Here is a 12,673-nt window from a genome sequence, read left to right as displayed (position 1 = left end):
GTCAGGATAGCTGAGGTAGTGTGTTCTAAAGAATGAGAATTCTGCATCTCAGAGAATCCATTCACACTGGAAGCCTCAAAAACAGTTTGGTGATCATTACTCTATGAAATGCTGTAATATAATTAAAAAAAAACCACTCAGATGTGGCACAACAAGATCCTAAGTGTCTCTTCTAAGCATTCTGTCTAAAGTGTAGGATAAATAACTGAGCACAGAGATTTGGAGTGGATTTTAATTGTTGTATTCAACTGAAGCATTACATAAAACATTTTATGTTTATTTTATTACATAAAACTGTTTAATATCAATAGCAGTATTTGAATTGCAATAAACATTGTATGTGAAATGTATGCAGCAAACAGCGAATCGTGAAATAATTCCCTTGAGATTTTATTGTTTAGAGTTGTTACAGGTTAAATAACAGCTATAAATGGAGAGGGATTTTCTTTTGTGAGTGATTAATTCCACATCTGTTTATTTTTGGGGTTTATGCACCTTCCTTTGAAGCTGCAGAGCTGCTCTAGCATGTCACTGAATAGCTTCAATAGCTGTTAGAAACACCAATTGCTCCGTTTCTAACATTTTACTTGAATGGGCAGCAAAAATATTCCCAGCTTATCCTGATTAGGTACACATTAGAAACTAAAGACACAAAGAGCCATTTCATGTTTTGGAAAGCAGATGAGTATGCTTCTTTCAAGAAAAGTGTGTTTTTCTCCTTCACTTCAGTGTGTGGTTGAAAATGGTAATAAAAATCATTTCAGCTGCCATCGCTGATCAAGAATACAAGCAATGAGCCTAATGAAAATAATTTGAATATGTGTTTTGCCACTGCCCTGTGTTGCTTGGCTGAGAAACCAGAGAAAGGGAAGGCAGAAGGAAGACTGGAGGCTCATTCCTGCTGGATAGTATCAAACAGCAGCATTTGACTGCCAGTTTTTGGGCTGAAGCAAATTACAGGATAAAATTCCCAGTGGTTGTCTGGGGTGCTCCTTCTGCATTAGCAATCTTCATAACCTCATAGCTCAAGTAGCTTTGCAGCTTTGGGAATTGCCACTTAATGTGAACTGCAACTCCAAATAAATAAATAAATAAAGGCTGTGGAGTTTAGCCTTTGGCCAGCTTTGAGGCCCACGGGTTTGTCACTGATCAGCCAGGAAGTTTCTGTGCTGATTATAGATACTACAGCTGGTCTCACCTTCCTTCAGGTCCATAGCACCAAACTCTGGAATTTATCAGGCATGAAATATCACCATGTGATGTTTCAGATTAATTTAATTTTATTTTTTTTTTAACCAATGGTAACTTTTATTTTTTTTTTTTTTGTCCTGTCTGCTCTAGATGTGAATACCAAAGATATGGGGAAATTTAGATATGTCTAGAATAGGAAAACTTTAGGCCTCATGTTTCATACCTGATATTACCTTCCCTATTAACTCTTTTGAGAGCAGCTGCTGAATTCCTTTTTCTTATGGAGCCAATAGTGATTTGGTGTTTCCTCTAAGATCAAAGCACAGCATCTATTTAACCAAAGGTGTTCTTTTTGAAAAGGCCATTTTTTTTTTTTTTTCCTGTTTCTGTGGTCTGGAATCTATGATCCATTCATGTTCCTGAGTTTACAGAATACTGGGCATAGTAACTGTGCTGTCCCTGCTTTGAGATAGATAAAATGGGTTTGACAAAGTTAGCACTGAATTTGGAAAGATTCTGTATCATAGAATGAGGATTTTATAGCTGCTGTAGTTGCACAAATCTTTTGACAAACCTAAAATGGAAGTGAACATGATTAATTATAGACTTTTAACTACTTAAGAATTGTATTAAAAACTTTCACCTTGAAAAGAATGTCTGAAGTGTTTTATATGGCTTTATAACTGTAAATTCTTTGGCCTTAACAACACAGAGACCTAGGGATTATCTGGGAGAGTTTGTACAAAACAAATTTGTGGATAGTATCCATGTTTCTTGTTAAATATTTCAGTATTGCCAGTGACCATGTGACCACCTATCACAAAGCAGATAGTAATTTCAACATTAAAAATTAACTGTGCAGTGACAATTTGGCTTTGTGAGCTGTGAGAGACTTTAATATTTAGTTACAGCTTCATAACTCTAAATGAATTTCCACACTGTTCATTCTGGGTTTTATTCTATCCAAATAGAATCCTTTATGCAATCCTTTTTTGAGCAAAGAGGAACACTTATGTTCTTACAATGGACCTTAAGCCTCATTTTTAGGATTGCAAAACATGATCTTCCTCCTAGTGGAGCATCTATATTTAAAGCAATCCACTCCATCACACAGCTTTATATAATGAGCATTAAAATGCCAATTCTTGAGAACTTATTAGTATTTTCCTGATTATTCAAAGCTTTTCTGGAAGCTTGTCTCTGAAAATCTTTCTAAATAATATTCTCAATTTGAGGAAATGGAGAGAAGAGAAGAAGAAATAGTAGAGGAATGTGTGGTAGAGGCAATTTCTAATAAATGTGATTTGCCTTATTTGTGCTGTGCCTTGTTGCTTTTGAGGACCCGTTCTTCAGTGATAAAACCAGAGACTTTTTAGCACAAACAGGATAAATTCTTTACAGTCTTGGTTACTATTCACTCATAATTAATGTTCAAAAGAGATTGTTCCCACTGTGGGTTAAAATCAAGGAATATTTTTCCCCCATATCTAAGCAAAGACTTGAGTGAAAACAGTAAAGCCCAGTTCAGAATTCTGACTTGATGGAGCTTGTGGGGTTTTGAAGTCACTTCAAAGTTTTATTTTAAGCATGTGTTAAAGTGCTCTGCTGAAACCTAATCACTGGCCTCTCTATTTCACTTTTGTCCAAGATTCATTTCACAGGGCTATCCATCCAGAGGAGAGGCAGAAAATGACTGAGTTCAGGGCACTTCCATGCAATTAGAAACAGGCTTTTATAAAAGCTTCAATAGTATTTTTCAGCAACAGCTGAGTGAGAAGGGAATGATTCTGAGCAATACCAGTTAAAGTCATTTATCTGCTGGGAGATCTGACTGCAGAACTCAACTGCTGGGAGTCCTGATGGAGATATTTATAGCTGGATCTCCCCACTGCCAAGGGAGATCAACACATGTTAGATTGAAAAGCGAGCAGGAGAGCCTGCTTGGGACAGCATAGAAATGCAGTCATACCATGAGCATTCATGTTTATTTTTGCCAGCTTGAAACATTAGATGAGCTCTGTTTTCTGAGAAGGACTCAGTTGAAAATTGAATATCCCATTCCTCTGCAGAGCTTCAGCTCCCTCTCAGTGAACTGGTGATGCAAAAAAGGCCTGAACTGGAAAATCTGGTCCTTTCAGGGTTCCCCAGGTGTATCAGAGAAATTCACAGGACATTGGAGCCAGCAGAGAGGTGCCCTTCATGTGTTCAGCCATTTAGTAATGCTAGAATGCCTTGGAATTGCTGGTGTATAGAGCTTGCATGGAACTTTACTAAACCAGGCCTAATTTTTCCAATGTTTTGTTATTGTAAATGCAGGTGAACCCAGTGGGAAGAAATGATGATGTCTGCCTCCAGTTCAGAAGGCTGAATGATTTATTTATTATAACTATACTATAATTACATTAATATACTATTTAAAGGAGATACTAAAACTACAAACCTACTTTTTCTAACTACCATATCTAACTAACAACTCCTGACCCTCTCTGGAGACCCCAGTCCCAGGTGGGTTGGGTTGGCCATCAGGCTCAAACAATCCTCACCAGAATCCAACCAAGCACTCACCCCAGGTAAACAATTCTCCAAACACATTCCACATAGGAAAAACAAGGAGCAGAAATAGAAATTGTTTTCTCTTTCATTTCTCTCTGTGCTCCTCTATAAAAAATCCTGAGACAGAGAAGAATGTGCTTGCCACATTCTGTGGTTGCTTTGTCTGGGAAGAATCAACCCCATCACCTCTGACTACGACTGCTCACTGCAGTAGCTCTCAGAAGAAGAATGGTCTCCTCCACATGATGAACTTAGAGAAATTTAAATCAGTTTTGCAGTGGATAGGGCTGATTTAGATCTCTTCCTTAAAATGTCATTTTCCTTAACCCTTATAATGATCAGTAATGTTTAACAAAGCCACCCTAAACTACAGTGACCAGAAGTGCTTAAACAGGATTGAGTTTTGGTTTGAGGCTGAGAGTACTCATGGAAGATAGGTGACATTCCTGCTGTAACAGCAGGGGCTGTATTTTATGTAATTTTTTCAATATTTCAATTTTTCAAGACATGGGTGAAGTTTGCCCACAGGTGCAATCCTCAGCAAAGTGGCTTATGCACACCATGATGCTGACAGCAGAATATTCTGTAGGAAGCCATGATTTTGTACTGAAATTGCATGTTATCCTTCAAAAATACAATTTATTCAGTTCCATTTGTACAAGTCTCATTCAGCTCTTGGCTTCAGTGCCTTCCTTTGCACTAAATGTCTGAATATCCCATTAATTCATCTTTCCTTTTGTGTCTGATTCTATGCATGGAGTCCCTTTTCCATCCCATCTCCTGATCTCTCACTACAATCTCCAGCTGCATTACTTTTCACTGATTTAAATGTTATATACTCTATTCATTTAATGAACACTCATGCATAAACGCTTTTTTCAAGTGGAGCTACAGGAAGCACTGGAAATTGTTTTCCATAAAGTAATTAACAGAGGGGTTGGTAAGAGGGAATTGTTTCCTTAAACGATGGTGTTGACAGAAAAGGTGTAGAGGTTATGTAGAGAAACTGGAGACAAAACTTAGTTTTAAAAGGTCACTGTATTGATGTGGAGGCATTATTTGAATAATAGACGAAGGGCATAACTTTGAAGTACTTCTCTATATAAATCCTCTTCACATTTCACCCAATTTGGATGGATAGGTTGACATATTGCAATTTGCTACATCTTATTATTTATGACAAACATAGCAATATTGTACCCTCACCAAAGTTATTTCATTCTCTTTTGGATTATTGGGCTGATAAAACAAAACTAAATATTTTTTCAGATTTTGTGACCATTTAAAAATGGGGGAAAACCCCACTTATTTTGAACAAATTTTCTAAACATGTTGGCATCCTGTTCTTTTCCAGAAGTTGGAAACAATAGGGTTAATTTTTCTCAGTAATGATATGCTTAAGAAAAAAAAATGAAAACAATATTTTTCTATTCCTTATAGCAAATGAGGACTTTTAAAAGTGTATCTGCAGCTTATTCTGGGATTTTTTTACTATTTTTTTCCATTCTGAAATTTAGAAGAGAAAAATCTGATGTGCATCATAGCAAGGAGAGGCAAACTGTTACCTGGTAATGTTATTGGTGTGTATGCAGGTAAATATCCTATTTCAAATGTCTCACATCCTCCTTTATTGCAGGTTTAGTTGTTTCAGCAGTGCTTTGAAGCATTTGAGACAGGAAATGAAACCTGACTTATTTTAATGTGCTGCGTGGTAAGATGAAAATAAGTGTCTTTAAATTTTTTCTTTAGGTAACAGTGTACTCTGCATATAATTAGGGAAAGTGTTCACAGTAATGCTGATGCTCTGTTAAGTGGAAAATATTTTTTAGATTTTGGGTGAAAACAGAGAACTCAGGTTTCTTACGCAAAAAAAAAAAAAAAATTAAAAAAAAAAACGGCACAGCTCTTGTAGAGCTTAGGCTAGACAAAGCATTTCAGCACATGGTGAGGAATGTGTGAAACTGCCAAGAATGTGCAAATGCCTGGGGATGAGTGAACAGACAGAAACTTCAGCTCAGAACCAGCAATAAATACATCCTTTATGCCAGCCAAGGGAAGGGAGCTGCTCATTGCTGGAGCAGTGACCAGAGGGGACATGGCAGTGCTGGGGACGTGTGTGGCTGTGCCACTCTCCTGTGTCCCAGGAAGGCGGCTCAGGCTTTTGGCCGTGCTGGGGGAGGTGGTTGTGATGATGGTGGAAGTGAGGAGTCGACTCCAGTCCAGGTTTATTGAGGAGAGCTCCAGGGAGATCCACAGCCCAGGGGAACCAGCCTTGCCTGGGCTGTGCAGCACAACATAAGCAGGGGTGGAAACATGGGGGAGATCACCCAGCCACCAAAGGGAATATTCCAGGGACTGGGAAGTGGGGAGACAGACACATGGGGAATTCAATAGGGAGGTGGAAGGAGGGACCCTGGCTCCTTACTGCCAGAGCTCACCCTGGGTTGGGCTGGCTCCGTGTGGTGGAAAAGTCTCTCCTCCAGCCCGTGCTTCCAAAGAAAGGCTCAGCAGTCTCTGTTGTTTGGTCTCAAGGCAGTTTATTGCAAGCTATCTAAAAGATTTTCTTCTGGGGCTGCTGTGGTTTGCTCACAGCTCAGGCAGAGGCACACACACACCCTGACATCCTCTCTGACCCCGACTGCTTCTTCTCCCCTGCCCAGGGCTGCTGCTCTCTTTTATATGGTGCATCTCTTTTATATGGTGCATTACATGGTTACAGCTTTTCCCCAATGCCTATTACCTGTATTAAATGGTGCTTTTCTATCTTTTATATGGTACATTACATGTTACATGGTTACAGTTTTTTCCCAATACCTATTACCTATATTAAATGGTGCTTTTCTATCTTTTATATGGTACATTACATGTTACATGGTTACAGTTTTTTCCCAATACCTATTACCTATATTAAATGGTGCTTTTCTACTCTAAACCAATCTGTGAGTGCCAACATCACCAAGAACATGGAGGTGAGGAAGAAGAAAGAGGGAGGACAGGACAGGCCCAAATCCCTCCATCTTAAAACGTCTGACCCCCATGTACAAAACCAAAACCCCCCTGTACAGCACTCAAAAATTCTTCCCTTTACTTTGTAACTACTTCTACTCTAATATCTAAACTTTTGTGACTTCTTGTTCTTCCTGCAAGGTTGGTAAATCATTCCATGGTTCAAACCCAAAATCACAGCTGTTTGCAGCTGCCTGCCAGGGTCTCAAATGCTTCTGACCTGGGCCCGGAACATCCAAAAATGTCTGAAACATTTTGAGTTTCCACACCCGTCCAATCACTCCACGCCCTTTGGGGAAGGTTCTGGATGAGTGGGATGGGGAGTCGAGTGATGGACAAGGCACCAGGGAGGGGAGAGGGGAATGATCCAGCAAACTCGGGAGAGATTGACATCAGGGAAGGAGGAGGGGATTGGCACACAAGGGAAGGGGTAGTTCAGGGTAAAACCATGGGGGAAATGGGGCGTAAAGGGATGGACCATTACAGAACTGGTAGAAAACATCAAACTTAGAAACACAATAGATCTGTGACGTGGGCATGGCTCCAGGCATGGCAGCACCTGCTGCAAGGTCACCAACGTGGAACAGGGCTGAGGGGTAACCACCACAGGCAACTCATGGACATCTACCTCTGTTTGACTCCGAGTCAAGTCTGATTATTGATTTTAATCAACCAATTATGGCATTAGGATTGAGTGTGTCTTATGGTTGGAAAGGATTATTTGTTTGTGCATCTGCAAAATGTTATTTCTTGTCTGTTTCCCAGGATACTGTTTATTTTTTTTAATTATCACAAGCAAAGCAAACATGCTCATCTACAGAATGCAGTGTATTTTTTTAAATTTTGTTCCAAGAGTTTCCTCTTTCTCTATCACATTGACATTATCAGTCAGTCACAATTAATACTCTAAGACAAATTTTCTCACTGAAAATACTTCATCTAGATTCCTGAAGCCATTTTTGCTATGAAAAGGGGATTTCTTCCCCCAGTGTCTTCTACACATGTGTCCTGAGTTTCTCTATACACAATTGTTCCCATATTTTCTCTCTCTTTTTTCACTCTGTAGTTCTCACATTTTTCTGCACCATGAAAATAACACATGTGAATTGGCATGCTGAAAACATTTTCCCGTTTAAAATCTGGTCATAATCCCTTTGTTTCCCAGACAGCAGCCGAGACACGAGGATTGGGGAAAAAAATTAAAAAAAAAAAAAACAAACACAGAGGAAGAGATGTAGGAAAAGTTGATAATAATTCTTAATAATTCTTAATTAATATTATTAATTAATAATCACATAAAATATTAATATAGTAATAGTTACAATTCATCATAATTTGTTAATTATTAGTATTGATTAATTTAATATCAATAATTAATTAATTTAATAATATTAACATTAATTAACATAATAATTCTTGGGAATTAGTACGTTTTTGTAGCATGGCCATCCTCACTGGGCTCCCCTGATGAGGCTGGGAAGATGCAAAACTGGACACTTCATTTCTTGGCCTAAGAGAGCTAGTGAAAGTTCTTTTAGTGTTTTCAGGGGCTGATGGGACTTGAAACCAGAACAATCTAGAAGTTATTGATGAAAAGGAAGACCTGGAGGACTGCTCTGAGTCCTCCTATTCCTTTGCCCTTTAATTGCCTAGGAGATTCAGAGGCAATAGAAGAACAAGAATGACCATTTGCATTGTGCTGCACCAAAACCTGTATTTTATCACAAGTAAAATGTAAAATTGCTAAAACAATCCTAAGGAATATAATTTTTGGTGTCCACAGGAGCCTAGCTGGGTGGGAGAAAGAGGGGGGAAAGTGATGGAAAAGCAAACAGCTCTGTGCTTCTTCAGCTCAGTGTTGGTAGAAGAGGGAAAACACCAGACAGTGCCTTTCCCTCCACAGCTCTAAGAGGATTTTTGGGTGTTTTCTTGTCTCTTAATAGTCTTAAATGGAAGGACATGAGAAGTATAGTTGATCATTTAAAACATTTTTGCTTCCAGTTTCAAAGCTCTTGCAGCATGTTTGCTCACTATTTAAAAGAGACTTCAAGCCTTGTTTGAAGTATTTGACATGATGACTAGAAGTAATGGTTCACTTAGCTCAGCAGGCTTTGTTGGTTGGGTATCAGCACAAAAATGCAAAATTGCTAAAAGTTCTTGGGCTGGCACCTTTGGTGTTCTGCAAATGGAGTTTTTAGTCCAATCATGTCTGGCAGTAGTCAGCAGTTTTCTCTGGAAGTATGGAACTGGCAAAAACTCTGATGGGTTATCATGCAGCTTATGGAGTATATAAACTTTATTATCTTGAAATATTTTACTGCCCTACTTTGCATTTGCATTGCCATAATGTGTGTGCACTTTTTTTGGAGGAGAGCTCTGGAGAAAACAGACGGGGAGAAATTTGACAGGGGCAAGAGTACAAAAGCTGGATCAGCCTCCCTCTGGGGTAACACTTGAGGGTGGTGGTTCTGGAGTGGAAGTTGGGTAGCTTTTTCTTCTTTGTTTTTTACCTCTCTACTGAACCAGAAACTAAGTGAAGAGCTACACAACTAAGAAACATATACGGTGGTAACCTGATGAAGCAATGCTGAGACTGCAACGTATTTTCTTTTTTTTCTGCCCAGAGAAGTTAACCTGCTTTCCCAGAGAAATGGAAAAGCATTCTAAGCAAATCTGGGGCAATTGATTTGCATTCAGCTGGTTTCTGAGAGTTTCAGGCCAAAGCTCAAGCAGGATGTAAAGTTCAGTATGCAGGTGAGAGGCTCCCAGTGAGCATGTGACTGTCTGGAATGTATGCTGTCAACATTCTGGCTGATAAGATGCAGAAAATTCAGACACTCACCTTTTAATCAGGAAGAATGACTAACAGAAATCAAGGCACCTTCTCATGATCTCCAGCACAAGTGACAAGGTATGTTGTCATTTTTAATATTTTTAAAAGGGGAAATGAATCCTAACCTAAATGCAGATGCTACGCTGGGACACTAGGAAGTTTAATAACACAGCTTTTCTGTAGTTTTTAAAGTTCAAAACACAATCATTAGCTGATAAAATGTGGTGGAGTGTGTTAAGAGAGGTATTTCCTTCTTCCCTGAAGAAGGCTGAAATGGGAGTCTTAGAGCCAATGTTTTGAAATGGAAGAAATGTGGAACTTTAAGGCACCATAGTGCTGGTATTATGGGATATGCAATGCTGTGAGATAAAGTTTGATGTATTTGCTCATCTCCATAATTAGATAATAAGGACTTTTGGGGAAAAAAAGTGCTTTATACTGTTGGGCATTCTTGTTTAATGTCAAGACAACCCCTATTCAGTCTCCAGCTTGTCAGCCATGACAGAGGCTGTCATGCACAGGGAAATGTACTCTATTAAGGATTTTTTGGTTTTTAATGCACTGTTGATGAAGTATTAAGATTTTTTCCAGATAATATTAGCTATTCAAGAAATAACTGCTCTCATCCACTTTCAGACAGCATAAAATAAGTATATTCTATGCTCAGGGCAACCCAAGTCAGATCTATCTCGTAGCATTGCTTTTGGGCAGTTCTTTTCTCCTCACACTTACTGGTGATTTTAGATATCTCAGCACCTTTAGAAGACTTGTAGCAGTGACTTGCTAAAAATCATCATTTTTTCTTGTCATGTGACTTTAGGTAAGAACAGATAATAAATACATGAAGGGAACTGAAAGTCCAGGTTTATATCCTTCCCTCTTGTTTTGTGTTGTGGGAAGTTCTCAAAAGAGCTCTATTGGGTCAAAAGGACCAAGAATGGTTGCAATATTAAAAAAAACACATCCCCTTGAAGAAATTTTGTCACGGATCTGTGGCTTCCTCAGTCTGGAATGTGGGTGGGTGCCTGAGTGAGGCAGGTCCCTGTAGGAAAGGCTTTCTACAGCTCAGATTTTGAGTCCTTTTTGTATATAACATTAGTACCATGGGCAGCTTTGACACTGGTTCTCCCCAGCTGCTGGTTGATGGCTCCCTAAGCCCAGGGGTCAGTCTGGCTGTAGGATCTGAAGGCAGTGAGGAGATAAGCAAATGTTCTGAGATGATCACAAAGATTTCGTGGAGGCAGCTGCCTTTGGGTCTGAAGAGGCAGTTGTCCTTGTGTGTGTAACAAACAGCTGCCTGGTAAAAGGCCAAAGCCACTCTGAACTAGGGGCAGAAACAACACTGGAAACTGGAGTTTATTGGGAAAAATTAGACGTTATGGATAACTGCTGTGTGGAGGCACTAGAGGACACCGCAATAACAGACAACACTTTAAACCTCCCTTCCTGCCAGAGCATTGCGTTGCACACGTATTTGTCTTGGTGTTGCAAGTTTGAAAAGTTGCCATGCTGTGAGATTTCAGCTTCAGCAGGAGCAGACAAATATCTTGGAAGGATATCATCATCTTCTGTTAGGATGGAAAATCGCCTCTTTGGCAATAGCAGTATTTATGGGATCATTATCTTATTCACAGGATCGTCTTTGAATTCCTCCCCTTTTATAATGTCTTTTGAGAGGACAGGCAAGTAATTCAAAGAGCAGAACTTATTTTTAGGTTTAGTCTGAGCCTGAAATAAATCGAGAAGGCTGAGTAGTGTTATGATAAACAGTGAGCAGAACAGAGACAGGAAATAGGGGGTCTTTGGTAATGAGTTCCAGCCACTCTTGAAACAGAAAGCCAGAGAAAGCATTACTTGAGAATAGTTTCTCAGTGACAGCTTAATAATTTTTAGCTTGTTATTCAGCATTAAAGAGGAAGAGTTCCTGCAGATTTATGCTTTAAAGGATTTTGAAAGATCCTTTAAAAAATAATTTAGCAAGTTATCTTTTTAAAGTTTTTAGGGTTGCATTGTTCTTGCTGCAAACCGATCTGCTGTTTAAAAAAACCAGATGTTTGGGGGGGAGCCTGAAGTTTATACAGTTGTGTGTTATATATACATCTGTGAGAAGCCTTTGGGATAAGACTGTGGGACAGGGGCAGGGGATTCTGCTTAAAATATGACCAGCCATTGAAGATTTCAGAAGTTGAGGGTTGAAAGGGGAAGAAATCACAGCTACATCCTGTAGAACAAAGCAGAGCGCTTGCTTCCAAAAGTTTCTTTTAACCCTGGGAATGTGACTGCTGAGATGGGCCCAAAGCATGGATGGTGAGATTGATATTTACAAGCACTTCACGTGGCTAAAGAGGGTAAGTGATTTGCTGGCCTTTGTTTCCTCTTTCTGAACACACATTTAGCAAAATCTCAGGGAGGATTCTCTGCTTCGCGAAAAGAAACCAATTCAGTGCCTCAGACTTTAAATAGTGTGAGTTTCTTCATGAGAAATGAATTAAAGACATGCCTTGGTGTAGGAGGAGGAGGCTTAGGGAGGGGGGGGTAAATCAGCTGTCTTTGTCTTTAAAAATGAAACTCTAGGATCAAACTTTCGGCAAATGGCAATAGATTCTGGCATGTGCTTGTGCCTTCCGGGGATTGCAGTGCAACAAAACAAATCCTGCATGGTAACGTATAGCAAAGGAAAGGAGAGGCTCTTGTTTACCATGCTGGGCTTTAAAGGGAAAAGTTTTCTGCACCAGATCTGCACTTAAGTGATTCTTCATCGGGGTAACTGTATGAGACCTCTCGGGATGCCTTTGTCTCGGGTAAAAATGGTGGTGGTTTTCTTCTGTGCCTGTTACTCTGCTAAAAGGATGGGTTTGTTTAAAAGGCAAAGCTATTAATTTTGTTAAATTTGTTGATTAACTGCCCAGACATAGATTAACTGCATGAAATTGTCTTTCTTTTCTTAAATGTAGGTTTATGCAGTTCTCTCATTACTTTGAAAAAATCACTTTGTTTTTGTCAGCTTTTAGATTTTTTTTATGATTAGAGTATTTCTTTTTCAGTGTTAGAAAAATCTATGAATGAGATATTACTAGATCCCTCAGAATA

The 12,673-nt window shown here is 39.2% G+C and overlaps 1 protein-coding gene across 7 annotated transcripts in view; it reads left to right on the top strand.

Moving 5' to 3' along the window:
• PPFIBP2 (PPFIB scaffold protein 2) overlaps positions 1–12,673 on the top strand; it is a 96,336-nt gene that overhangs the window by 33,956 nt on the left and 49,707 nt on the right. The window contains exon 1 of one of the 7 annotated variants that reach the window (XM_077784390.1): positions 9,371–9,661. The exons of the other annotated variants lie outside the window; for them this stretch is intronic. Within the exon in view, the coding sequence (XP_077640516.1) occupies positions 9,638–9,661 (24 nt within the window). The 5' untranslated portion in view covers positions 9,371–9,637. Of the gene's footprint in view, positions 1–9,370; positions 9,662–12,673 lie in introns of those variants that run through there. 7 annotated transcript variants of the gene reach the window in all.

This window comes from Lonchura striata, chromosome 6 (genome assembly GCF_046129695.1).
Source record: "Lonchura striata isolate bLonStr1 chromosome 6, bLonStr1.mat, whole genome shotgun sequence".
Lineage (NCBI taxonomy): Eukaryota > Metazoa > Chordata > Aves > Passeriformes > Estrildidae > Lonchura > Lonchura striata.
The sequence above is the reverse complement of the archived record's forward strand: the minus strand, read 5'-3'. Positions and strand labels throughout refer to the sequence as shown.